The following is a 27,474-nucleotide window of genomic DNA, read 5'->3' as shown; positions in this document are numbered from 1 at the left end:
GAAATCCCCCCCCAGGTTTGCAAACGCCGTGAACTAAATATTCCAGGGTACTTAAATTTCGAAAACCATTACATAATATAACAGGAGGTGGGGTATGTCTGATAATAAAAATGAGATCGAGGCAGAGAGAGAAACAGCTTTCTTAGTCCAAAAACCCAGGATGTAGAATCAGTATGGATAGAGCTAAGGAAGAGCAAATGGCACCAGTGGGAGTAGTTTATAGGTTCCCTAACAATAATCATAATGTTGTATAGAGTATAAATCAAGAAATTAGAGAAGAATGTAACAAGAGTAAGGTAGTGATCATGGGAGACTTTCATATAGATTGGAAAAAACAAATTGGCAAAAGTTGTTTGGGGAGTGAGTTCATGGAATGCATTTGGGAAAGTTTCTAGGACAATGTATTGAGGAATCAACTAGGGAACAGGCTACTTTAGAACTTGTACAGTGTAATGAGACAGAGTTAATTGGTAATCTTATGGTGAAGGCTCTTCTGGGCAAGAGTGATCATAATACTATGAGATTTCATATTGAGCTTGGGAGTGATGTAGTTAAGAGTCTTGAATTTAAATAAAGCCAATTATGTAGAAACAAGATGTGAGTTGACTGAGGTAGATTGGAAAATTAGGTTCAAATGTGTGATGGAGGTAGATAAACAATGGCAAACATTTAAAGAAATAATTAGTGTGTCTGGATTTTCAAAAGGCATTCAGTAAGGCGTCACATAAGATGTGGTTACACAAATTGAGGACTTATGGGGTTTATTGTAGTATATTAAACATAGGTTGAGGATTGTTAAAGGGACAGAAAAAACAGAGATGATGAATAAACAAGTCATTTTCAGGTTGGCAGTTCAGTGATTGAGGTTTAACTATTTACAATCTATATCAATGATTAAGATGAGGGGACCAGTCTAATAGATCTAATTTTGCTTATGATATAAAGGTAGGTGGAAAAGTAAGCTGTGAGATGGACACAAAGAGACTGCAAAAGGAATGGACAGCCTAACTGGATGGGCAAGAAGATGGCAGATGAAGTATAATGTGAGGGTATGTCCCATTTTGGTGGGAAGGATAGAAAAGTGAAATATTTATTAAGTGATGAGAGACAGGGAGACATTGGTACTCAGAAGGACCTGAGTATCCCTGTACACGAAACCTGAGTTGGGTGACACTACAACTGGAGAGGGTCCACTTTTCCGCACATGTAATTAAAGTGCCTGTGGCATCAAAGTCAGTGATGCCCAGACAGCTGCCTGCACCAAAGATGGCGCCGATCATAGAAAGACAGAAGGAGGGAAGGATTGGGCCTGCCGGGTTAGAGAGCCAAGCACTGAGTTCCGGGGAGGGTGGGGAGTGCAATGACTGGATCTCTTATTTGGACTTGAGCAGAAACACTGATTATAGTTATCTTTGCATTAAATATTCTGCTTTACAATTTGATGACTGGTCACAGCAGAAAAAAAACCTTGAAATGGAAACTGCAAACAACGTTGCATCAGTTTACGGTGACTGGATCTATCCTTGATTGGGTCATATTTTTCATCTGTATGCTGCCCCTCGGCAATATTATCCAAAAACACAATGTGAGGTTCCACATGTACACTGGCAACACCCAGATCTGCCTAAACACCGCCCCTCTCAACCCCTCCATTGTCCAACATCCAGTATTGGATGATCCACAATTCCTCCAATGAAACATTGGTAAAGGTGAAACCATTGTTTTTGACCACCCATAGCCCCCACACCTCCCCCCCTCCATCCCCCACACACTCCCCACAAACCCACATGCTCATTCCCTAGCCAAAAATTCCATCTGACCATTGCCTGAGGCTGAACCACAGTATTTGCAACCTTAGCATCCAATAGACCCTGAGATGTGCTTCCAATCCCAAAGTCTCTCCATCACCTAGACCACCTACTTCCACCTCCATAACATTGCACATCTTTGCTTCAGGCTCAGCTTATTTGTTGCCTCATTCATGCCCTTGATACCCCTAGACTTAACTATACTCTCCTGGCCAGCATCTACTTTCCGCCCCCAGTAAACCTAAGTTCATCCAAAGCTCTACTGCCTGTATCCTAACTCAAACCAAGTCCTGTTCATCCATTAACCTTGTGTTCGCTGATCTACATTGGCTTCCAGTTCACCAGCACCTTAAATTTAAATTTCTCACCCTCATATTCAAACCCCCTCCCATGGCCTCATGCTCTCTGTCTCTGTAATCATCCTCCACCCTACAACCCTCCAAGAACTTTCTCCTCCTCCAGCCCTGACAGTTTGCACATCCCTGACTTCCTGTGCCCCACCATTGGTGCTCTGCCTCCAGCTACCTCAGTCCTAAGCTCTGCAAATCCCCCCGGATGTCTCCACTTCTCTACCTCTCTCTACACTTTGGAGGTTATGTTCCTGTGAAACATCTTTAAAAAAAGACTCATATTTTTGTAGCACTTTTCACAACCATGAGACGTATCAAGCGTTTTACAGCCAAGGAAGTGCTTTTGAAGTGCAGTCACTGTTGGAATGCAGGAAACACGAGAGCCAATTTGTGCACAGCAAGCTCCCACAAACAGCAACGCGATAATGACCGGACAATCTGCTTTTTGTGATGTTGATTGAGGGCTAAATATTGGCCAGGACACCAGGGGGAATGCCCCTGCTTTTCTTCAAAATAGTGCCACGAGATTCTTCACATCCACCCAAGTGGGCAAACGAGGCCTTAGTTTAACGACTCATCCAGAAGACAGCACCTTCTACAGTGCAGCACTCCCTCAGTACTGCACTGAAGTGTCAGCATAGATTTTTGTGATCAGGCTCTGGAATGGGAATTAAACCCAGAACCTTGTGATTCAAAGGCATCTTGGGGTGTTTTATTTCGTTAAAGGTGCAAGCTGTTGTTAAACCTGAGAGAATAACCGGAAAGTGTGATGTAATCAGGGCATGAAGTCAGTGTTGGAAATTAAAGCCAGTCTTCCCGATATTGAACTGAGGGAATTGGTGATTCGCTGAGGATTTGATGGGAGGGTTGAGGGTGTCAGAGGAAGTGGCGGAGAATTAGCATTGGGTCATGTCAGCACCCAGGTGGAAACTCGTCTTTTGTCAGGATTACTGAACAGAGAAGGAACTGGACCTTCATTAATGGCCTCACCCCTCCCTATCTATGTAACGTCCACCAGTCCTACTATCCCCTGAGGTCCTGCACTACTCCAATTCTGGCCTTTTGTGCATCCCTGATTTTTAATCCCTCCAGCATTGGTGGCTGTGTTTTCAGTTTCCTAGACCCTAAACTCTGAAATTCCCTCCCTAAATCTTTCCGCCTGTTCCTCCTTTCAGACGCTCCTTAAAAACTACCCCTTTGACCAAGTTTTTGATCACATGTTCTGATATCTCCTTACGTGGCTCACTGTTATATCTGTTGCAATATGCCTTAAAGGGATAGCAGCATGTCATCATTAGAAGGGAAGTATGTCATGTGACCCAGTCTTGGTTTCACTTTGAACTGTGAGCAGAACACAGCACACACAGCTCTGCTGCTCATGTCTTCTAGCTTTCTACCCATGTATATCTGTCTCATGTGCCTTGTCTTAATAAACAAATCCACAACGTGTTCACCCAGTCCCTTATGAGTGATTGTGCCTTTATATCTTTATAAAAAGACAACAATATTTAGCTTCATAATGATCGTAGAAAGTGGCTAGAAATGTTTTAGTGTGTTAAGGCACTATGTAATGCAAGTTGTTGTTGTATTGAGAACAGCTCCTGTTTGAGCAGGTCCGACATCCGCAATTCAACTGTAGGTATTGCCTGTGTTACTGAATATCATCAGCTGTGTGCTGAATTCACAGTCCGATTGCCTCCTGTGAACAACAGCCTCTGTCTGTCACTCATGGTTTTGTGTTCACATTTTTCAGGTGTACCTGAAACAGGGAGGAAGATGGCAATGAAGGACAACCTGCAAATGGACATAAAGCAGGAAGGAAACAAATTCACTATAGTTGAGAAAAGTTGCTTTTGTACCAAGACATCGGAATGGTCCTTGAACGAAGAATTTGAAAATACTCTTGCTAATGGGAGTCAGGTGAAGGTATTACAGGAATAATTTATTACCCACTTCTCCAGTTTCTTCCCTCGCACTCCGCTGACAATGATTGGTCACCCGCATTTCACTGACACCGGCAGTGGCCTCGCAGTTTCTCACCCGTCCGCTCTTCAAATCAGTCCTGAGCAAGACAGCATCAGACTCCAAGTGGGTGTGGATTGGTTGGTGGAATGGGGCGCACAGGCTCAATGAAATTCAGCACAGAAAAGTGGGAGGTGATACATTTCAGTAGGAAGAATGAGGAGGGATAATACAAATGAACAATGTCACAAGGGTTGCAAGAGGAGAGATACGTGGGCCAGGATTTTACAGCCCCACCGCGGTGAGTCTCCCCTGGAGGATGCGGAGAACCATTTACATCTCCATTCAGTTCTGTGGGAGGAGCCGTAAATTCCTGGCCCTGGGGTTTTTTTGTGCACCAACCTTTGAAGGTGACAAAACAGGTAATAAAGCATATGGAGTCCTGAGCTTTATAGACAGAGGGGCAGAGTACAAAAGCCAAGGGATTATACTGAACCGATATAAAATATTGGCTCAGCTCCAAGTGTCATATGTGTCCAGTTCTGAAAACCACATTTTAGGAAGGATGTGCAGGTTTTGAAGAGGATGCTGAAGAGATTTACCGGAGCGGTTCCGGGGATGAGGGGTTACAGTTATGTGGAAAGGTTGAAGAATCTGGGATTGTTCACCTTAGAGCACAGAGTGGATTTGATAGAGGTGTCCAAAATCATGAAGGGTTTGCATGAAGGAAGTAAAGTGGCTGAATGGGCGATAATGAGAGGGCACAGGTTGAAGGTGATTGAGAACCAGAGACAGCAAGAGGGAAAACTTTCTTACGCAATGAAAGGTTAGGATTTCTAATGCACTGCCTGATAGAGGCATGGATACAGATTCAATCATAGCCTTCAAAACAGAATTGGATAAATACTGGAAGCAGAAAAGAATGCAGAGGAAAGACTGGGGGAGTGGAACTGACGGGATTTTTAAAAGTTTATTTGTGGGATGTGGGCGTCGCTGACTAGGCCAGCATTTATTGCCCATCCCTAGTTGCCCCTTGTTCAGAGGGCATTTAAGAGTCAACCACATTGCTGTGGGTCTGGAGTCACATGCAGGCTAGACTGGGTAAGGACGGCAGATTTCCTTCCCTAAAGGACATTAGTGAACCAGATGGGTTTTTATGACAATCGACAATGGTTTCATGGTCATCATCAGACTTTTCATACCAGATTTTTTTTTGATCTCAAAATGATCTCAAAACCCGTGTCCCCAGAGCGTTGCCCTGGGTCGCTGGATTACCAGCCCAGTGACAATACCACTACGCCACTGCCTCCCCGGCTCTTCAAAAGAGCCAGCACAGACTTGATGGGCTGAATGGCCTCTTAAGTGTTGCTCTATTCTATTATTTTATGATTCTACGAGTTTGCACCATGAGTGTTGGCAGGTTGGAAGTTGGTATGGAGTTTGGCAGCACGGTCAAGTACAACTTGGATCTCACATAACATCTGCACATGAAGACTTTCCAGCAGCGATCCCCGGCTGATCCTTTCCCTTCCCAAACCTAATGAGTCCGTTTTAACACCCTAGCGGCTGCCCAGCAGAGATTAGTTAACTCAGCACAGAGCAGGGACTGACCCTCGGGCAGTCCCTGTCCTGCAATTGCTCGTTGAAAACTAGAGTTGTTCAAAACACAGAAAACACAAGACACATTTATTTATGTGACAAGTTAGCTGCTTAAAGCATTGCAGTAAACAGATTCACAATCTGTCCTGAAGTCGACTAATATATGTAGGTAGGGGTTTTGAGTCTAGAGCCCTGATTTTAGCTCTGGGTCAGTTTATAACCAGTGAGGATTAGGGGCAATTTTAGGCCATCTCGTCGGGTGGACTTTGATGAGCTGCAGTGCAGTGCTGCCCTCGCACCCTGAGCAATATTACCCTGAACTCCCTTCAGTGGAGAAAAAAATTGGGAAGGGTGTGAAACCAGGGTGGCTCCTGATTCCACCAGTTTCTCACCAGGCAAGTTGGGTTAATATTGTTCCCTGTCACCCTTGCCCATGCTGTCAATTCTTAGGAACATAGGAAATAGGAGCTGGAGGAATCTATTCAGTCCTTCAAGTCTGCTCTGCTATTCAAACAGATTAGGGCTGATCATCTACCTCAATGCCATTTTTCCCACTCTATCCCCTTGGCGTCATTAGTATCCAGAAATCTATCGATTCTCTCTTGAGCATGGTCAATGACTGAGCCTCCACAGCCCTCTGGGGTAGAGAATTACAAAGATTCACCACCCTCTGAGTGAAGAAATTACTCCCCGCCTCACTCTTAAATGGCCTGCCCCTTATTCTGAGACTGGGTCCCCTTGTTCTAGATTCACTAGCCAGGGGAAACATCCTATCCACATCTACCCTGTCACGCCCTGTAAGAATTTTATTAGTTTCAATGAGATTACCTCTCATTCTTCAAAACTCTAGAGAATACAGAGCCTGTCTCCTCAACCTCTCCTCATAAGACAATCCCACCATCCCAAGGGATTAATCTGGTGAATCTCCATTGCACTTCCTCTATGGCAAGTCCATCCTTCCTTAAATAAGGGAACCAAAACTGTACACAATACTCCAGGTGCAGACTCACCAAGGCTCTATACAGTTGCAGCTTTACTCCTGCACTCAAATCCCCTGGTGGTGAAGGCCAACATACCATTTGCCTTCCTTATTGCTTGCTGTACCTGCATTTTAACTTTTAGTGACTCATGAACAAGGGCACCCGGATCCCTTTGGACATCAACACTTTCCAACCCCTCACCATTTAAGAAATACTCTGTCTTTCTGTTTTTCTACCAAAATAGATAACTTCACACTTACTCACATTATATTCCATCTGCCACATTCTTGCACAATCACTTGCCCTGTTCAAATCACCTTGAAACCTCTTTGCATCCCCCTCACAACTCATGTTCCCACCTAGTTTTGTGTCATCAGCAAATTTGGAAATATTACATTTAATCCGCACATCCAAATCATTTATATAAATTGTGGACAGGATATTGAGACCCGCTCGCTGACGAGTAAAATGAACGGGATGACATTGGGCGGAACTCCCGACGTCACCCCACCCCATTTCAATTTTCAGGTTGGCGAGGGTGCAGCTGTTTGCCCCCTGACCTGTCAACGGCCTAATGACGCCATTTAAAAACTAATTGAACTAGTTAAAGGACCTGCCCGTCCAACATTAAGGGAGCCCTGGCGGGCTTCAGAAAAAGCACAAAACCTCATCCACGGGCGGGATGGGGTTTCATGAGGGTTTTTAAAAATTTAATAAAAGTTTAATTAAAAGTGATGGACAAGTCCCAACTCAGGTGACAGTGTCACATGAGGGGACATGTCAGGGAAATTTTATTTCTCTACATTTAACATTTTTAAGTTTGGCGCCGATCTCCCTAAGGCAGCACTTAGCCTCAGGGAGATGAGTGTGCTCTTTCGTGCACATGTGCAAAAGAGCGCACTCCTGGCTTTGGGAAACCACCCCCCACCCTCCGCACAGGGACCGCATAGCACTTCCTGACAGATGTCACATTGGGCGGGCCTTAATTGGCCCTCCCACATAAAATGGCAGTGCACCCCCAATTGGGGGCACTGATCAGAGGCGCGCCCACACGCACCTGCCCCTGAACTTCCCCAAGCACTGATCCTTATGGTACCCCACTATTAACAGCCTGCCATCCCAAGAATGATCCATTTATTCCCATTGTTTCCTGCCTGTTAACCAATTCTCAATCCATACCTGTACATTACCCCCAATCCCATGTGGTCTAATTTTGTTTACCAACCTCCTGTCTGGGACCTTATCGAAAGTCTTCTGAAAATCCAAATACACCACATCCACTCATTCTCCTGTATCTATGCTACAAGAAACATCCTGAAAAACTCCTGTAGGTTTGACAAGCATGATTTTCCCTTTCATAAATCCATGTTGACTCATTATTTTCTGAGTGTCCAATTATCACATCCTTTATTATAGATTCTAACATTTTCCTTACCATTGTTGTCACACTAACAGGTCTGTAGTTCTCAGTTTTCTCTCTCCCTCCCTCCTTAAAACATTTGCTACTTTCCAGTCTGCCGGAACCTTTCCTCAATCTATAGAATTTTGAAAGATAACCACAAATGCATCCAACATCTTTCTAGCCATCTCCTTCAACACTCTGGGATGTAACTCATCTGGTCCACGGGATTCATCAACCTTCAATGCCAACCCACCCCACAGGGATAAAGTGCTGCTGCGGGGTGGGCTATTGAGGTTAGAGTGGGACTTCTGCCCCAAGTCCCACCCTCTGGAGCTGCCAGGGCTGCTGCTGAAGAGAGAAGCCCAAGGCCTAAGGCAGGTAAGTCTGGGGTCTTAGGCCTAGAAGGTGTGGGTGCGTTAGGGAAAGAGGCAGTGGTGGGGTGGGGGTGGGTTTAAGGGAAGGAGTGGGTAGGAAGGGAGGGGGGGTTTAGTCTAAGGGGGGAGCTGCCCCTCAATCAGCAAAGGTCAGTCCTGAAGAGTGACCACACTGACACCGCCCCCCCCATCTCCCTCTCTGCCCTTTAAACATTTCATGTAAAAAATTGGGCTTCCTGCTCTTGCCCTGTTGCCCACATCAAACACATTATGGTGTGGGCGGCGTATTATCAGGGTCAATTAGGCTTGATAACAAGCCTAAATGACTCTTGATTTATGGATTTAAATGTGACGGGTGGGCTGCAGAAATCTGATGCTCCATTTCTCTAGCTATGTGTTCAATTGCTCAGTGCTCCTGTTCCTGTGCTCACCAGCACACGGCACTGCGAGAAATCCTGAGATCACCGCTCTTGAGGTCCTGCTTTTTAATTACCTTCCTAACTCCCTAAAATCTGCTTTCGTTACCTCATCCCCCTTCCTACCTAAGTCATTGGTCCCAATGTGGACCACGACCTCTGGCTGTTCACCCTCCCCAGAAGAATGTCCGGCAGTCGCTCTGTGACATCCTTGACCCTGGCACCAGGGAGGCAACAAACCATCCTGGAGTCACATCTATGGAAGCAGAGATGCCTGTCTGATTCCCTATCAAACCCCCTATTGTTCTCCCACTCTTCTTTCTCCCCTCCTGTGCGGCTGTGTCACCCATGGCGCCATGGACTTGGCTCTGGCCTCACTCCTCTGAGGGACGATCACCGTTACCAGTGTCCAAAATGGAAAACTGGGTGGCGCACAAGAAGACGCAGAGACTCCAGCACTATCTGCTTAGTTCTCTTAGGCTGCCTGGTGGTCACCCGTTCGCTCTCTGGCTGCAATCTTCTAACCTGTTCACCTCTCTAAATGTGCTATCCACACAGTTCTCTGCCTTGTGGATGCACAACAGTGACCCCAGCGCCGCTCCCGCTCTGTCACCCGCAGCTCAAGCTTTTGCAGCCCTGTTCAAAATTCAATTGGCTGCAGCAAAATGCAGATCGGGGTATTTTAACCATGTCAATCCCGCCGGCTGACGGACCACTCATTCCAGGAAGGGAGTTGGCAGGAATTCATTCAACCCAGAGAGGAGCAGGATCAGCTGTCATGCTGCCTCCCCTTCTCCACATCGGGGATCCCACAATTGGAGGAGATGAGTTTGTGTCAGGGGCTGAGGGGAGCGCTAGCTTTCCCTGTGGGACTCTGGAGGATCTTTACTCCATCTCCTCCTGGCCTCATAAGGAATTTTTTTTTTTTTAATCTTTTTTGGGCCTCTTCATCTCCTTTCCCACTGACTGGGAATCTCAGTTATTGCTTCCTGCTCAGGTTTGACAACAAACATTTTAATTGGATCCCAATAAAGTCATCGCACTTATGTTAAAAGGAGACTGCCAGCTGTGGGTATGTGTACTTGCTGCCTGCTCAGTGACGTAGATAAACTCACGCCAGGTTAGCTCTCCGCGAATCCAGGTCCGGCAACTGACCTGGGTGATTTTAAATGCTCATCTGCCTAGTTTCAGCCGGGAGGGGAGGGTTAAAATTGCGCCCCAGGCCAAAACTCCTGTAACATGGACTAAACCGTAGCATCGAATGGAGTTACTCACCAATATTAGGGCACACTGCCCACTGAGGGGCAGCACAGAGTGGAGGTGACGGGGACTCAGTGCAACAAGGAATGAGTGCTATCTTAGGAAAATTGGTATGGGTGGGATATCTCTCAGGTTTTCTCAGGCTATAATTTAGATTAACAGTCAGATTCCAAATTAGGACTTTAAATTGGCAATCCAGTTAAAAACACCTAGTTGAACAGAAACTGCCTGGCAGTGGCAGTTATCTGACAATCAATTGAGCGCGGTTGCCTGAATTGGTGTCAATTACTGTAGCAGGAAGCAGACTTAGCAGTTGCAATTTGGGTGCGAGTCACCAGCCCTCTATAAAAGCAGACAGGTTTGTAACCACACAGAGTGGAGATGACAAGGAATGAGTTCTAACATGGGAATTTGGTGCAGGTTGGAATTTGGTGTAGAAGAGAGAAGAGGTGCTGCTTTTGTTACCTTTTTATAAGTCTCTTGTAGCCGTATGGTCTTCTCCTGGCCTATTCCTTGTCTTCTTAGTTGTCAAAATGGGTGGAATCATCCCAGATTTGCACAAAGTGCGGTAGCGGGTGGGTAAAATGTTAATTTACCCACCAGCCGCAATGGTGGCTTCTCATGCTGTATTGTCCCAAACCCGCTCTGGCTGCAGGAGGAGCAGCATCCTCAATCATCGGGCTTGAGAGGCACCAATGCCCTGCAAAAGAGGATAGCCACCCAGTGCTGAATGAGGATGAATGATCTCTTCCGTTCTGCCAGGGTAAGTCACGCTACTCATCACTCTCAACTCACACACTCACAAACTCATCATACATCTCACTCGCAGCCAGTTTGAGGGACATCACCATTCATTGTCTCACACTCACCTTCATTGTCCTCATCCCGTCCATGGGACCACTCACCACCCACACAGGCCAGGCGAACTTATCATCTGGCCCGGCAGGCATCCTGCTTACACTCTCTCCATCTCTATTCATGCAGGACTAGCTGGCACACAACAAGAGGGAGAGGTCGCAGACTGGTGGAGGAATGCTTGAAATCAAGGTCTTCACGGATTTTGAACACAGAGCCATCCAGCTGGCCGGCGAGGATCTGGACCATTCCTGTGCTGACAGTGAGGTCGGCGCTGCTCAACCAAGTGAGGATCCAGCAGTGCAACATCCATCAGACAACCAGGCTGTGAGTGATGTGTCCTGTTTCACAGGCCACTGCCCTGCACTGATTATCTCCCCTTTGCTTTCACAGGCACATCTGCCAAACAGCCGACAGAGTCCAGGACCCAGGACCTTCAATCAAGCCCTGAGGGAAGCTCAGGAGAGGAATCCGCTGAAAACCTCCTTGAAGTCCCCTCACAGCATCACCCACACCCTCCACCAGCGCAGAGACACACACCTCTGTGGGACCTGGCTTTAGAGCAGCCTCGGGATCACAATCTGGTGAGCACATCGCACTGTCTGATCCACAGCAGGTGGAGGCAGGGACTTCCCAGGTCCCCGGCACTCAGAGGGCTGCTGGAGGCCAGAACATTGCTGAGTCTGAGTCAGATGATGAGCCTCTGGACTCGGTCATGTCACAGTTGCTGGAGCTGCAAAGGCAAGTTCAGGAACATCAGGAAGGGATGTCCGCTGCACTCCCCAGATTGCAAGGCACAATGGAGGAGTCCGTCCGCCTTCAGGCTGAGGTGATAGCGCCGGCATTGCAATGCACTGAGGTCAACACTGGGAGGATGGCGGCCGCCATAGAGACCTTGGTCCAGGACGTCGCTCCTGCACTGCTGCGCGGGCTGAACTCCATCGCTGATGACATGGTTGGCCTCCAGCAGTGTGTACACGAGAGGGGTGCGGGGCAGCTCAATCTCACTCCAGTCACCCATTCTCCTCAAGGAGTCAGCCAGGTGCCCTCAGGGCCACACATCCAGGTGACTCCGGGAGTGTCCGGCCCATCCGAATCCCCTCTTCCTGTGACCTCAGCAGCTCTAGCTCCACAGCTTGAGGAGGGGGCCACTGCCACACAGCAGGCCAGAGTCCTCCAGGTCTCAGTCCTCCTCAGTCCTCCAGAGGATGTCCACCAAGGTCATCACAGACAGGGCATTGCAGTCAGCAGGCTGCCTCCACCTTCACTGTAGATGTCTGGGGAGCACCAAGATGAAGCAGCAGGGTTAGGGAGATTAAGAAGATGTAGTTACACAACCTGGGCATAGGTGTTAATTGCTTGTACATAATGTTCGCTATTGTAAATAAACTCCCACTGATGAGCAGTGTTTGTGTCACTCAGATGTGAACCCTTTCTGTACAAGATAAAGGCAGGTGTCTCAGTCCAGGGCCTCTTCCCTGTGCTTTGAGCAGCCATCAGACCAAAACGATGGTCCGGCCTCACACTCCCTGGACACATTACTGATGTCTGCACCTTGACGGTGCTTTTCGTTGCTGCCAAAATGTAATTGGCAGAAACATAGAAACTAGGAGTAGGCGTAGGTCATTTGGCCCTTCGAGCCTGCTCCACCATTCAATATGATCATGGCTGATCCTCTATCTCAACACCATACTCCCGCGCTCTCCCCAGAGCCCTTGATGCCTTTAGAGTCTAGAAATCTATCTATTTCCTTCTTAAATATATTCAGTGCCTTGGCCTCCACAGCCTCTGTGGTAGAGAATTCCACAGGTTCACCACCCTCTGAGTGAAGACGTTTCTCCTATCTCAGTCTTAAATGGTCTACCCCGTATCCTGAGACTGTGGCCCCTTGTTCTAGACTCCCCCAGCCAGAGGAAACATCATCCCAGCATCCAGTCTGTCCATCCCTGTCAGAATTTTATACATTTCAATGAGATTCCCTCGCATTCTTCTAAACTCCAGTGAATACAAACCCAGTCGACCCAATCTCTTCTCACACAACAATCCTGCCATCCCAGGAATCAGTCTGGTTAGTCTTCACTGCGCTCTCTCTATGGCAAGTATATCCTTCCTTAGGTAAGGAGACCAAAACTGCACACAGTACACCAGGTGTGGTCTCACCAAGGCCCTGTACAGCTGCAGTAAGACATCCTTGCTCCTGTACTCAAGTCCACTCACAATGAAGGCCAACATACCATTTGCCTTCCTAACTGCTTGCTGCACCTGCATGCTTGCTTTCAGTGACTGGTGGACAAGGACATCCAGGTCCCTTTGAACATCAACATTTCTCAATCTATCACCATTTAAATAATACTCTGCCATTCTGTTTTTCCTACCAAAGTGGATAACTTCACACTTATCCACGTTATACTGCATCTGCCATGTATTTACCCACTCACTCAACTTGTCTAAATCAACTTGAAGCCTCTTAACATTCTCCTCATCACTCACATTCCCACCTAGTTTTGTGTCACTAGCAAACTTGGAAATATAACATTTGGTTCCCTCATCCAAATCATTGATATATATTGTGAATAGCTGGGGCCCAAGTACTGATCCCTGTGGTACCCCACTAGTCACCGCCTGCCATTCAGAAAATGACCCATTTATTCCCTACCCTCTGTTTCCTGTCTGCTAACCAATTCTCAATCCATGCCAATATATTAGCTACAATCCCATGTGCTTTAATTTTGCACATGAACCTCTTATGTGGGACTTTATCAAAAGCTTTCTGAAAATCCAAATACACCACATCCACTGGTTCTCCCTTATCTATTCTATTAGTTACATCCTCAAAAACCTCCAGTAGGTTTGTCAAACATGATTTCCCTTCATAAATCCATGCTGACTTTGTCTAATCCTGTTAGTATTTTCTAAGTGTCCTGTTATCACATCCTTTATAATAGACTCTAACCTTTTCCCTTCAACTGATGTTAGGCTAACCAGTCTGTAATTCGTTGTTTTCTCCCTCCCTCCTTTTTTAAATAGGGGGGTTACATTTGCCACCCTCCTGTTCCAGAATCTCCAGAATTTTGGAAAATGACAACCAACGCATCCACTATTTCCATGGCCACCACATTTAGTACCCTGAGATGTAGATTATCAGGCCCTGGGGATTTGACTTTCAGTCCCATTAATTTCACCAGCACTGCTTTTTTGTAACACTAATTTCCTTCAATTCCTCCTTTCCACTAGACACTTGATTTCCTAGTATTTCTGAGAAGTTGTTTGTGTCTTCCCCTGTGAAGACAGAACTAAAGTAGTTGTTTAATTGCTCTGTCATTTCCTTGTTCTCTTATTATAAATTCTCCCGCTTCGGATTTTAAGGGACCTACATTTGTCTTCACTGATCTTTTTCTTCTTACATACTTATAGAAGCTTTTACAGTCCATTTTTATGTTCCTTGCAAGTTTACTCTTGTACTCTATTTTTTCCCTCTTAATCAATCTCTTGGTCCTCCTTTGCTGAATTCTAAACTGCTCCCAATCCTCAGGCTTGCTACTTTTTCTACCAACTTTATATGACCCCTCTTGGGATCTAATACTATCCTTAATTTATTTTGTTAGCCATTTCCTGCTTTTCCTGTTGTGTTTTTGTGCCAGAGAGGAATGTATAACTAAAACAAAACAAAAACAGAATTACCTGGAAAAACTCAGCAAGTCTGGCAGCATCGGCGGAGAAGAAATCAGTCAACGTTCGGCAGAACTGCAGCATAGTTTCAACAAGGGAGAAATATAAATTGGTTTAAGGTGGGTGGGGGGGTGTGGGGGTGGGGGAAGAGACACATTGAGGGTGTGGTGTGAGCAGATAATAATCAAAAGGTGTCACAGACAAAAGGGTCAAAGAGGTGTTGAAGGTGGTGGTCTTTGTCTGAGAAAAGTGCTAATTAAGAATGGAAAACTGGATATTCAAAGTACAGCTCTAGTGGGGGTGGGGTGGAAAGACTAAAGGTTTTAGTTTTAGATTTAAAAATAATGGAAATAGGTGGGGAAAGAAGAATCTATATAAATTATTGAAAAAAAAAAGCGGGTCGGGGGGGAAAAGAAACGGGGTGGGGATGGGGGGAGGGGGAGTTTAAGATCTAAAGTTGTTGAATTCAATATTCAGCCCAGAGGGCTGTAAAGTGCCTAGTCGGAAGATGAGGTGCTGTTCCTCCAGTTTGCGTTGGGCTTCACTGGAACAATGCAGCAAGCCAAGGACAGACATGTTGGCAAGAGAACAGGGTGGAGTGTTAAAATGGCAAGCGACAGGGAGGTTTGGGTCTTTCTTGCGGACAGACCGCAGGTGTTCCGCAAAACGGTCGCCCAGTTTGCGTTTGGTCTCTCCAATGTAGAGGAGACCGCATTGGGAGCAACGAATGCAGTAGACTAAGTTAGGGGAAATGCAAGTGAAATGCTGCTTCACTTGAAAGGACTGTTTGGGCCCTTGGACGGTGAGGAGAGAGGAAGTGAAGGGGCAGGTGTTGCATCTTCTGCGTGGGCATGGGGAGGTGCCATAAGTGGGGGTTGAGGAGTAGGGGGTGATGGAGGAGTGGACCAGGGTGTCCCGGAGGGAACGATCCCTACGGAATGCCGTCAGGGGGGGTGAAGGGAAGATGTGTTTGGTGGTGGCATCATGCTGGAGTTGGCGGAAATGGCGGAGGATGATCCTTTGAATGCGGAGGCTGGTGGGGTGATAAGTGAGGACAAGGGGGACCCTATCATGTTTCTGGGAAGGAGGAGAAGGCGTGAGGGAGGATGCGCGGGATATGGGCCGGACACGGTTGAGGGCCCTGTCAACGACCGTGGATGGAAAACCTCGGTTAAGGAAGAAGGAGGACATGTCAGAGGAGCTGTTTTTGAAGGTAGCGTCATCAGAACAGATGCGACGGAGGCGAAGGAACTGAGAGAATGGGATGGAGTCTTTACAAGAAGCGGGGTGTGAGGAGCTGTAGTCGAGGTAGCTGTGGGAGTCGGTAGGCTTGTAATGGATATTGGTGGACAGTCTATCATCAGAAATTGAGACAGAGAGGTCAAAGAAGGGAAGAGAAGTGTCAGAGATGGACCATGTGAAGATGATGGAGGGGTGGAGATTGGAAGCAAAATTAATAAATTTTTCCAGGTCCCGACGAGAGCATGAAGCAGCACCGAAGTAATCATCGATGTACCGGAGAAAGAGTTGTGGGAGGGGGCCGGAGTAGGACTGGAACAAGGAATGTTCCACATACCCCATAAAGAGACAGGCATAGCTGGGGCCCATGCGGGTACCCATAGCCACACCTTTTATTTGGAGGAAGTGAGAGGAGTTAAAGGAGAAATTGTTCAGTGTGAGAACAAGTTCAGCCAGACGGAGGAGAGTAGTGGTGGATGGGGATTGTTGGGGCCTCTGTTCAAGGAAGAAGCTAAGGGCCCTCAGACCATCCTGGTGGGGGATGGAGGTGTAGAGGGATTGGACATCCATGGTGAAGAGGAAGCGGTTGGGGCCAGGGAACTGGAAATTGTTGATGTGACGTAAGGTGTCAGAGGAATCACGGATGTAGGTGGGAAGGGACTGGACAAGGGGAGAGAGAAGGGAGTCAAGATAACGAGAAATGAGTTCCGTGGGGCAGGAACAGGCTGACACGATCGGTCTGCCAGGACAGTTCTGTTTGTGGATTTTGGGTAGGAGGTAGAAGCGGGCCGTCCGAGGTTGGGCGACTATCAAGTTGGAAGCTGTGGGAGGAAGATCTCCAGAGGAGATGAGGTCAGTGACAGTCCTGGAAACAATGGCTTGATGTTCTGTGGTGGGGTCATGGTCCAGGGAGAGGTAGGAGGAAACGTCTGCGAGTTGACGCTCAGCCTCCGCGAGGTAGAGGTCAATGCGCCAGACAACAACAGTACCACCCTTGTCAGCGGGTTTGATGACAATGTTGGGGTTGGACCTGAGAGAACGGAGTGCAGTGAGTTCAGAGAGAGACAGATTAGAATGGGTGAGAGGAGCAGAGAAATTGAGACGGCTAATGTCACGCTGACAGTTCTCAATGAAAAGATCAAGAGAAGGTAAGAGTCCAGAGGGAGGGGTCCAAGTGGAGGGAGAATATTGGAGGTGGGTAAAAGGATCCGTTGAACGGGGAGAGGACTCCTGCCTGTTGCAATGTAGACATTCATTCCTTAAATACTAGCCATTGCTTATCCACTGTCATGCCTATTAATGAAGTTCCCCAGTCTATCTTAGCCAAATCATGCCTCATATCTTTATAGTTTCCTATGTTTAGATTTCGGACCCTAGTTTCAGATTGGACTACTTCACTTTCCAATCTAAGGAAGAATTCTATCAGGCTATGGTCACTGTTCCCTAAGGGACCCCACACAACTAGATTATTAATTAACCCCTTCTCAATGCACAAAGCTGAATCTAGGGTAGCCTGTTTCCTAATTGATTCCTTGACGTGCTGGTCTGAAAAATCATCTCATACACGCTCCAGCAATTCATTTGCAACAGTGTTATTGCTAATTTGGTTTGCACAGTCCATATGTAGATTAGTGTTGGCCGTGATTACTGTAGCACCCTTGTTACATGCATCTCTAATTTCCTGTTTAATACCGTCCCCTACCTTACTACTACTGTTTGGAGGCCTACTGACAACTCCCACTAATGTATTTCCACCCCTTCTGAGCCAATATCCTCTCTCACTATCGCACTGATTTCATCCTTAACTAACAATCCAACTCCACCTCCTGTTTTTTTTTACCTGTCCTTCCTAAATATTGAGTATCCTTGGATATTCAGTTCCCAGCTTTGGTCATCCTGCAGCCATATCTCTGTAATCATGATCAGATCATACCCATTTATATCTATTTGCACTGTTAATTCGACTACCTGTTGTGAATGTTCTGTGCTTTCAGATACAGTGCCTTTAGACTTGTGTTTTTACACATCACAGTCATTCTCTCTGTGTGCTCTCAGCACCTTTAAGATGGGGCTGGTCCCCATCTCTTCACCATCAGTGATGAGTGATGCTGTGCTCCTGAATCATGTTTTTAAAGTTTCATGGCTGCATCTCTATGATATGACCCTGATCACAGAGCGTAAGCAATCTGCCCTCAGCCAGACAGGAGTCAGACATTCTCAGAGGCCAAGTGAAGATCTAGAGTGTCCTCATTGCATGTCGCCAACATCCTCCTGCAATTAAGTGACTATTAGGGCCCTCCGCTGCGTCTACATGACAGGAGCATTCTCACAGGGGGTATGTACACTGCCACCAGCCAGACTGGAGTCAAACGTTCACAGATGCAATGTGAGGATCTATGGTGTCTCCTCACTGATGTCGTCATCATCCTCCATGAATCTAACAGCTCTGAGGGCCTCCCGAGCGCCTGCCTCGTCTGGCCAGTGTGATCGCCTCATCACCATCATCGTCACCTTCGAGGACCTCCTCACACTCATCACCATTGACGTCCTCCTCATCGGAGGAGACCTCCCGGTCTTGCATTTCCTCCTAAGCCAGTTGCAGCGCCAGGTTGTAAAGGGTGCATCAGGCGACGATGATGTGTGACACCCTCTGCGGACTGTATTGCAGGGCTCCACCAGACCGGTCCAGACACCGGAACCACATCTTCAGCATCCCGATGGTTTGCTCCACCAAGTTGCAAGTTGCAGCATGAGCCTGGTTATACCTTCACTCTGCTGCAGTCTGAGGCCGCCACACGGGTGTCACCAGCCATGGCCTCTGTGGGTAGCCCTTGTCCCCGAGGAGCCAACCCTGCAGCCCCTGTGGACCCTGGAAGATGTCAGAGATCTGTGACCGACTGGGAATGTAGGAGTCGCGGACACACCGTGTGCAGACCTGCAGGATGCGTTTGTGGTGGTCGCACACCAGCTGAGCATTCAATGAGTGGAAGCTCTTCCGGGTGACATAGTTGACCCCTTGTTGCGACAGAGATCTGAGCGCCACATGAGTGCAGTCGATGTCACCCTCCACCTGTGGGAAACCCGAGATCTGGGCAAATCCAATCGCTCTTACGTCCCGGCTCTCTTGGCCCTGGGTGAAATGCACAAAGTTGTGTTCCCTCACGAAGATGGTATCCATGACCTCATGGATGCATTTGTGGGTGGAGGCTTGTGATACCCCACAGGGGTCACCTGTGGAGCCCTGAAAGGAGCGACTGGTGTAAAAATTGAGCGCTGCTGTCACTTTCACAGCCACTGGCAGTGGATGCCCTCCATGTCCCCCGTGGCACCAAATCCTGCAGCAGGTGGCATATGTGACCTATCAGTTCCCTAGACATGTGCAGTCTTCAGCGACGCTGGTTCTTGGTCATCTGCAGGAATGAAAGGCGGTGTCTATAGACCCTGGGTCTAGCTCGGCGCTGACCAGTGACGGCTCACTGTGGCTCTTCAATGGGTTGTGGGAGCCCCAGCTGCCCCTTCTTCCAGAGGCTGCTGCTCCTCCCTCTGCACAGCCAGGCACCTCCGTCACTCTCTTCTCCATTGTGCCCTCTCTCTGTACGCCACGAGGCATACAGCTAGGTCACCAGGCTCCATGATCCTGATGTACTCCTCTTGCAGGATGAAAGAGAGAAATGCGCAGGTTAGCAAGGGGTGTACTAGGAACCTCTTTTTGTTAAGTCTGAAAGCTCCTTAACACATCCTGGAGAGTGCTGGACACCACTTGGATGGCCAGAGATTAGTGCGCTGCATGGCTGCCCGAAACCCCACCCATCTCCGCCCCTCTCCACCTGACCGATTGGCAGCAGCTTTGCCCACTGGACTGCAGGCTGTGCTCTCAGCTCAGGCACAGTCATTCTCCTAACCCGCACTGCAAGGCTGTCCTGTTAGCATGAACCATGGGGGAGACTGGCCCAAACCGGGATGATGACATTGCACAGGGGCTGTGAGTGTCTCCACCAGTGACTGCTCCATGGTCAGTTTTAGCGAGGAGATTGTACAACGTACCCAGTCGTCCAGCTGTTCTGCAGTCCACTAAAACACTCATTAGTTTGCAGTCTGTGCCCGAGGGGTGAAAAGCTCTGGAGCATTTAGGGGCACTTTCATGCCTCTGTGTTGCTTGACTGGGCAGATAATCTAGAGACCTGACTCCAGTCATATCAATGTGGCTGCGTCTGAACTGTCTCAGCTCCAGATGAATGGTCACTTTATACAAGGCCGCTTCCCTCCCCGACACCCCCCACGTGCTTGTGCACTACCATCAACCACAGCTCTGGCCCCCCCACCCTCAATGTACCTCAACCACAGAGCAGCTCTTGCCCCCATCCCCAATGTACCTCAACCACAGAGCAGCCCTTGCCCCCATCCCCAATGTACCTCAACCACAGAGCAGCCCTTGCCCCACGCCTCCAATGTACCTCAACCTTGTAGTCCAACAGGTGACCCGGGCGAGTGCTGTGCAACGTTACTGTGCACTCACCTCCGAGTTCCCCTCAAAGTGCCAAGTGCACGCCTTATATATGCTGTTGTGAAACAATCGGCGTGGTGGGTGGACAATCCAGCAGGAGGGGATGATTCCAGCTGGCTGACCTTATAATGATATGCAGATGTATTATAATGAGGTTCCCACCCAGGAAACACAGCCCGCCATCGACAGGCTGAGCGGATGATCGCAAACTGGTTTCCCGCCTTCTCGCCATGTTGTCCACTCAGGCCGCTGAGCAGGCCCGAAGCCAGTGGGCATGGACGATTCTGTCCAATGGACTTAAACATGACATGTCATTGAAAATGGGAGATGTCGCAGATTAACAGCAGATCAGTCAATAAGTGAAAGGGAGGAGAAAGGCAGATGACGTTCTGAAACACAATTCCATTTCCCTTTATCAGTTGGACACCTTGTTTGTGGCTAAACTATTTGGCAAATCAGCAGCAGAGTCTGACAGGAAGCCAGTGAACCAGTGATTCAATAGCACACCAAACTCCCTATCCAAGGCCTCAGGTCACTTTGGAATCATTCCCTCTTTTTGCTTTTCAGGGAAAGTTTAACTTGACCAGTGCAAACCGCTTAGAGGGACACTTTAAGATACTTCCGGATGGAAAGGAATTTATCACAATCAGAGAAGCTCAAGGAGATACGTTGGTGCAGGTGAGTAACAGACAGAGAGAGAGAAAGGCATACGGTGAGCATTGGGGATAGGGAGGGATAGACACGGTGGGAATCTGGGGACAGAGAGGGATAGACACGGTGGGAATCTGGGGACAGAGAGGGATAGACACGGTGGGAATCTGAGAACGGAGAGGGATTGACACTGTGGGAATCTGGGAACAAAGAGGCATAGACACGGTGGGAATCTGGGGACAGAGCGGGATAGACACGGTGGGAATCTGGGGACAGAGAGTGATAGATATAGGGTGGGAGTCTGGGGACAGAGAGGGGTAGATATAGGATGGGAGTCTGGGGACAGAGAGGGGTAGATATAGGGTGGGAGTCTGGGGACAGAGAGGGGTAGATATAGGGTGGGAATCTGGGGACAGAGAGGGGTAGATATAGGGTGGGAATCTGGGGACAGAGAGGGGTAGATATAGGGTGCGGGTCTGGGGACAGAGAGGGGTAGATATAGGGTGGGAGTCTGGGGACAGAGGGGGGTAGATATAGGGTGGGAGTCTGGGGACAGAGAGGGGTAGATATAGGGTGGGAATCTGGGGACAGAGAGGGGTAGATATAGGGTGGGAGTCTGGGGACAGAGAGGGGTAGATATAGGGTGGGAGTCTGGGGACAGAGAGGGGTAGATATAGGGTGGGAGTCTGGGGACAGAGAGGGGTAGATATAGGGTGGGAGTCTGGGGACAGAGAGGGGTAGATATAGGGTGGGAGTCTGGGGACAGAGAGGGGTAGATATAGGGTGGGAGTCTGGGGACAGAGAGGGGTAGATATAGGGTGGGAGTCTGGGGACAGAGAGGGGTAGATATAGGGTGGGAGTCTGGGGACAGAGAGGGGTAGATATAGGGTGGGAGTCTGGGGACAGAGAGGGGTAGATATAGGGTGGGAGTATCGGGACTATAATGGAGTTGTAGTTTTAAAAGTTTCTTTTTGTGCCCATTAATGCCAGGAAAACAATGCAGTGTGGGACAAAGACCAACCTGGAAACTCAGTCAAATATGACAAATCCATAATAGCCCTGATCCTAAGACCATTAAAATAATTCATTATAAAGGCCGGAATATTTATAATGAAGGGGGGAGTGCGAGTGAGCCCGGAAACAGTTGTGGATTCTGGCACATTCTGGGGTGTGAGGGACTTGCCATTTAAGGGGATGGGAGTGACTCATTTAGATCTTATATCTGTGTCTCACTCGTGTGGGGGATGGGGGAGTGGTGGGTGCAGGAACAAATACCAGGGGCAGGAGGTGGTCGATGGAGATGGTTGATGGAGATGGGGGGTAGCGGGTGAGGGTGGTCTCTGAGAGGTGGGGGAGCAGAGTCAGGGAGAGAGGCCCGGGAATGGACCAGGCCTCGTGAGGGGAAACACTGGGGATTGGGGCTGGGGGTAGAGAGAGACATGGGGCACCGGGAAATCAGACTGCAGCTGCTAACCTCAAATCGAGCTGCCAATACCACTTCCTATATTTTTCTACGTAGACGCTGTACCCCATCCAACTCCCCACCCTCTCACACACACTGTACCCCATCCAACTCCCCACCCTCTCACACACACTGTACCCCATCCAACTCCCCACCCTCTCACACACACTGTACCCCATCCAACTCCCCACCCTCTCACACACACTGTACCCCATCCAACTCTCCACCCTCTCACACACACTGTACCCCATCCAACTCCCCACCCTCTCACACTCACTGTACCCCATCCAACTCTCCACCCTCTCACACACACTGTACCCCATCCAACTCTCCACCCTCTCACACACACTGTACCCCATCCAACTTCCCACCCTCTCACACACACACTATACCCCATCCAACTTCCCACCCTCTCACACACACACTTTACCCCATCCAACTCTCCACCCTTTCACACACACACTGTACCCCATCCAACTCTCCACCCTCTCACACACACACTGTACCCCATCCAACTTCCCACCCTCTCACACACACACTTTACCCCATCCAACTCTCCACCCTTTCACACACACACTGTACCCCATCCAACTCTCCACCCTCTCACACACACTGTACCCCATCCAACTCCCCAACCTCTCACACACACTGTACCCCATCCAACTCCCCACCCTCTCACACTCACTGTACCCCATCCAACTCTCCACCCTCTCACACACACTGTACCCCATCCAACTCTCCACCCTCTCACACACACTGTACCCCATCCAACTCTCCACCCTCTCACACACACTGTACCCCATCCAACTTCCCACCCTCTCACACACACACTATACCCCATCCAACTTCCCACCCTCTCACACACACACTTTACCCCATCCAACTCTCCACCCTTTCACACACACACTGTACCCCATCCAACTCTCCACCCTCTCACACACACACTGTACCCCATCCAACTCCCCACCCTCTCACACACACTGTACCCCATCCAACTCCCCACCCTCTCACACACACACAGTACCCCATCCAACTCCCCACCCTCTCACACACACACACTGTACCCCATCCAACTCCCCACCCTCTCACACACACACTGTACCCCATCCAACTCCCCACCCTCTCACACACACACTTTACCCCATCCAACTCTCCACCCTCTCACACACACACTGTACCCCATCCAACTCCCCACCCTCTCACACACACACTTTACCCCATCCAACTCCCCACCCTCTCACACACACACTTTACCCTATCCAACTCCCCACCCTCTCACAATGAAACTGTCCTTCTCCGACCCTCTAACTTCATGTTGACCATCTCCCTACTCCTTCCCCAATCTGAGAGTCACACCTTTTCCCCATTCCTTTTTAGCCCAATTACCTGCCCTGCCTTTGCCTGCACCCTTACCCCTTCTTTGTCACGTTACCCCTCAGGGCTATTGCTGCCTACAGATCAGCAGAATTCCGCCAGTAATTTTTCATGAGTGGACAGTTGGCAACTATCCATTGCTGAAACCATGAATCCAAACCCATCCTATCGGCAGGTTGTGTGATGCTGATACCTACTCTGTCACCCATTTCTAACAGTTTGAATATCCTTTTCTCTAAATTTAGATAATTAAGATTGATGGACAGGACACCAAAAGATTCTTCAAGAAACAGTAAATTGAGCTGACGTGGGACATCCTCCGAGATCCAAGGAGATTTAGTTTCACATCCTAATTGGTTCATATCAATTCAAAATGTAATACAGAAGCAATACTTCATATTTGAGCTGATTATAAACAGTGTCTATTGATACAGATGGTGTTAGCTCGTTCCTCATTACGCAAGTTTTCAGTTTGTCAGAATCAACCATGAATTTATACCATGAGACTAAACGGGGAGACTGGGCATTCAATTCAACCAATTAAAAGTTACAAAAGGAAAAACAAGGTAGTTTCAATGTTCTTCAAAAAAGTGTCTCAGAGACTTGGCTCGTGGTGGTTGTTTTGTCTTTGAGTTCACTGTCTTCTCTGGAGATTTGGGGCTGAATTTTTGTTCCAAGGTCCTGGCGTTGGGCATATTTGCGGGGCCCAAACCCCATATTGTGTTGGTGCCTGATGCTTGATGCAAATATATACAAGCTGGTTAATTACTGGCCAGGGTATGCACTCACCCTCCAATGCAGGACAACAGGCAGGCCCCCCCCAAGGCCGGAGGGCCACCAGGAAACTCCCTAGCAAAGACAGATCAGCAGCCACAGTGATAGAGGTGAGTGAGATCTGCCAATATAGGTAGCTGAAAGAGAGAAGGACGCCTCAAGATGGAGACATTCTCTATAGGTTTTTTTAAAACCATACCAATCCCATGTTAAGGTGGCATTAACAATTCCAGTTGTATGTATCCCCAGAAGTATCTCCACATGACCTCTCTCATCCAATCGCCCTCACTCACTCCCTCGTCATTGGTTGTCCAATATATCCATCATCAGAGCACTCAATTTCCCACAGCCAATCAGAAAGCAAGAAGATCGGATTGGATAATTCTCACTCTCAGTCAAACAGCCTTTTTTCCATCTCCACTATTCTTATAAAATATGAATGAAAGTGCTTGAAGAAAATGAAAAATAAAACATTACCCTGGTGGTTTTACTCCTGGGATTACTCTCAACAGAAGAAGCTTTGACTCACAAACCCCTTGGCTCCAAGTATCTCTGGAAGATTTTTTGTACCTATCTCTGTGAAGACAGACACAAAGTATTTGTTTAGTTTCTCTGCCATTTCCCTATTCCCCATTATAAATTCTCCTGTCTCTGCCTGTAACGGACCCACATTTGTCCTTGTTGATCTTTCGCATACCTGAAGAAACTTTTATAGTCCGCCTTTATGTTTCTCACTTTCTTGCATTCATATTCTTTTTTCCATTTAAGACTGGGATGAGGAGGAATTTCTTCACTCAGAGAGTAGTGAATCTTTAGCATTCTCTATTCTGGAGGGTTGTGGAGGCTCAGTCATTGAGCATGTTCAAGACAGAAATCGATAGATTTCTGGAGACTAATGATATCAAGGGATATGGAGATATTGGGGAAGGATCCTGTAGAGGTAGATGAGCAGCCATGGTCTGTTTGAATGGTGGAGCAGTTTTGATGGGCTGAATGGCCTATTCCTCTTCCTATATTTTTATGATTCTTATGATCCCTAATCCTGGAAGCTTGACAACCAGAGTTAAGGACCCTATCCGGGCTTCTGCAGTGCCTGGAAAAATTGTGCAGCATAAGCTCCAATGAGTTTAAACAAATTTCCAGGAAATGGGTTGTGGATCTTCATTTCAATATTGATGGGAGCGAGGTCTTTGAGAAGTAGGATGAGGGTTGCCTCCCTGCTAAATTTGTCATTGCTGTACCCATTTTAACCCCATAATACACAGGCAACAACACTCAACTTGTTCTCCATTGTGCTCCTCCACCCAATGTTATTCCTGATACTCCTTCGGAGCATCACCAGGGGACAGTCACTAGAATTAAATAAAGTTTGGTGCCATTACGCCCACGGAGTATTCCTGGGTCTCCATTAGTTCCAACCTCAGAAATCTCTGACAGAACAATAGAGGATGTTGAAGAATGAATCAATTCCCCATATACCGGTCCATTATAATTCCCAAGTAGCCAGTAGCAGACCATGACCCTGGGCAGATACATGGTACAGCCCTGTACATTCTTCTGTTGTCCTGCACAACCCTGTCTAGCCCTATGCAACTTTGTGCAACCCTTTGCAGTCCTGACATTGATCAATAGGTCAGCACATTATTGAAGTGTCAGTTCATCAAAAATTGTTAATCAAGGAGCCATTAAAAACATTAAGGCCTCAATCGGAATTCTTCCTGATTATGGAAACCAGGCGGGGAGGGGGAAAGGCAGATAAAATCCTACCCTGATCTGGCCTGTTGTGATATGATGACATACACATTTAAGGGGCGTATCTTAAACTGCTGTCTATCATTACTACCTCAACAGGATATGGTGGACTAGTCCATGACTTGTAGTTACTCTATGAGTAGCAGGACTAGGAGTAAGGTGTGTATATAATAGTCTCTCAGTTAACTTTATTTGAATATAGTCTTATCTTCAAATAAAGAACCCACAACATTCAAGAAGCTCAACACCATCCATAAAAGCATAGGAGTGGGAACAAGCCTTTCAGCCCATTAAGCCGGCTCTGTCATTCAATGTGATCCATTTCAATGCCTTTTCCCCCCACACTATCCCCAGATCCCTTTATGTCATTGATATTCAGAAATCTGTCAATCTCTGCTTTAAACATACTCAATGATTGAGCTTCCACAACCTTCTGGGGTAGAAAATTCCAAAGATTCACAACCATCCAGGTAAAAAAAAATTCCCTTGTCTCGGTCCTAAGTGGCTTCTCCCTTATTTTGAAATTGTGTCCTCTGGTTCTAAACTCCCTAACCAGGGGCAACATCTTACCTGCATCTACCCTGTCTATTCCTTTAAGTATTTTGTAGGTTTCAATGAGATCGCCTCTCACTCTTCGAAACTCTAGAGAATACAGGCCCAGTTTCCCCAATCTCTCTTCATAGGACAGTCCCACCATCCCTGGAACAAGTCTGGTGAACCTTCGTTCCACTCCCCCTATGGCATTAATATCCTTTCTGAGGTAAGGGGACCAAAACTGAACACACTACTCCAGGTGCGGCCTGAACAAGGTTCTATGTAATTGAAGCATGAATTCACTACTCCTGTACTCAAATCCACTTGTGATAAAGGCTAACGTTCTATTACCCTTCCTAATTGCCTGCTGCACCTGCATGTTAGCTTTCAGCGATTTATGGACAAGGACACCCAGGTCCCTTTGTACATCTACACTTTCTAACCTCTTATTATTAGAAAATGCTCTGCACATCTGTTCCTCCTAACAAAGTGGATAACTTCACATTTTT

At 47.7% G+C, this 27,474-nt stretch overlaps 1 protein-coding gene across 2 annotated transcripts in view; it reads left to right on the top strand.

The window, feature by feature from the left end:
* LOC144668700 (fatty acid-binding protein, intestinal-like) overlaps nt 1-24,338 on the top strand; it is a 49,559-nt gene extending 25,221 nt beyond the window's left edge. For both annotated transcript variants that reach the window (XM_078531026.1, XM_078531027.1), the window contains exons 3-5: nt 3,912-4,084; nt 20,986-21,096; nt 24,151-24,338. In XM_078531026.1, coding sequence (XP_078387152.1) covers nt 3,912-4,084; nt 20,986-21,096; nt 24,151-24,201 — 335 coding nt within the window. In that variant the 3' untranslated portion in view covers nt 24,202-24,338. The remainder of the gene's footprint in view (nt 1-3,911; nt 4,085-20,985; nt 21,097-24,150) is intronic.
* The last annotated feature ends 3,136 nt before the right edge of the window (nt 24,339-27,474 follow it).

This window comes from Cetorhinus maximus, chromosome 27 (assembly GCF_964194155.1).
Source record: "Cetorhinus maximus chromosome 27, sCetMax3.hap1.1, whole genome shotgun sequence".
Classification (NCBI taxonomy): Eukaryota; Metazoa; Chordata; class Chondrichthyes; order Lamniformes; family Cetorhinidae; genus Cetorhinus; species Cetorhinus maximus.
This window is presented reverse-complemented; position numbering and strand designations above follow the sequence as displayed.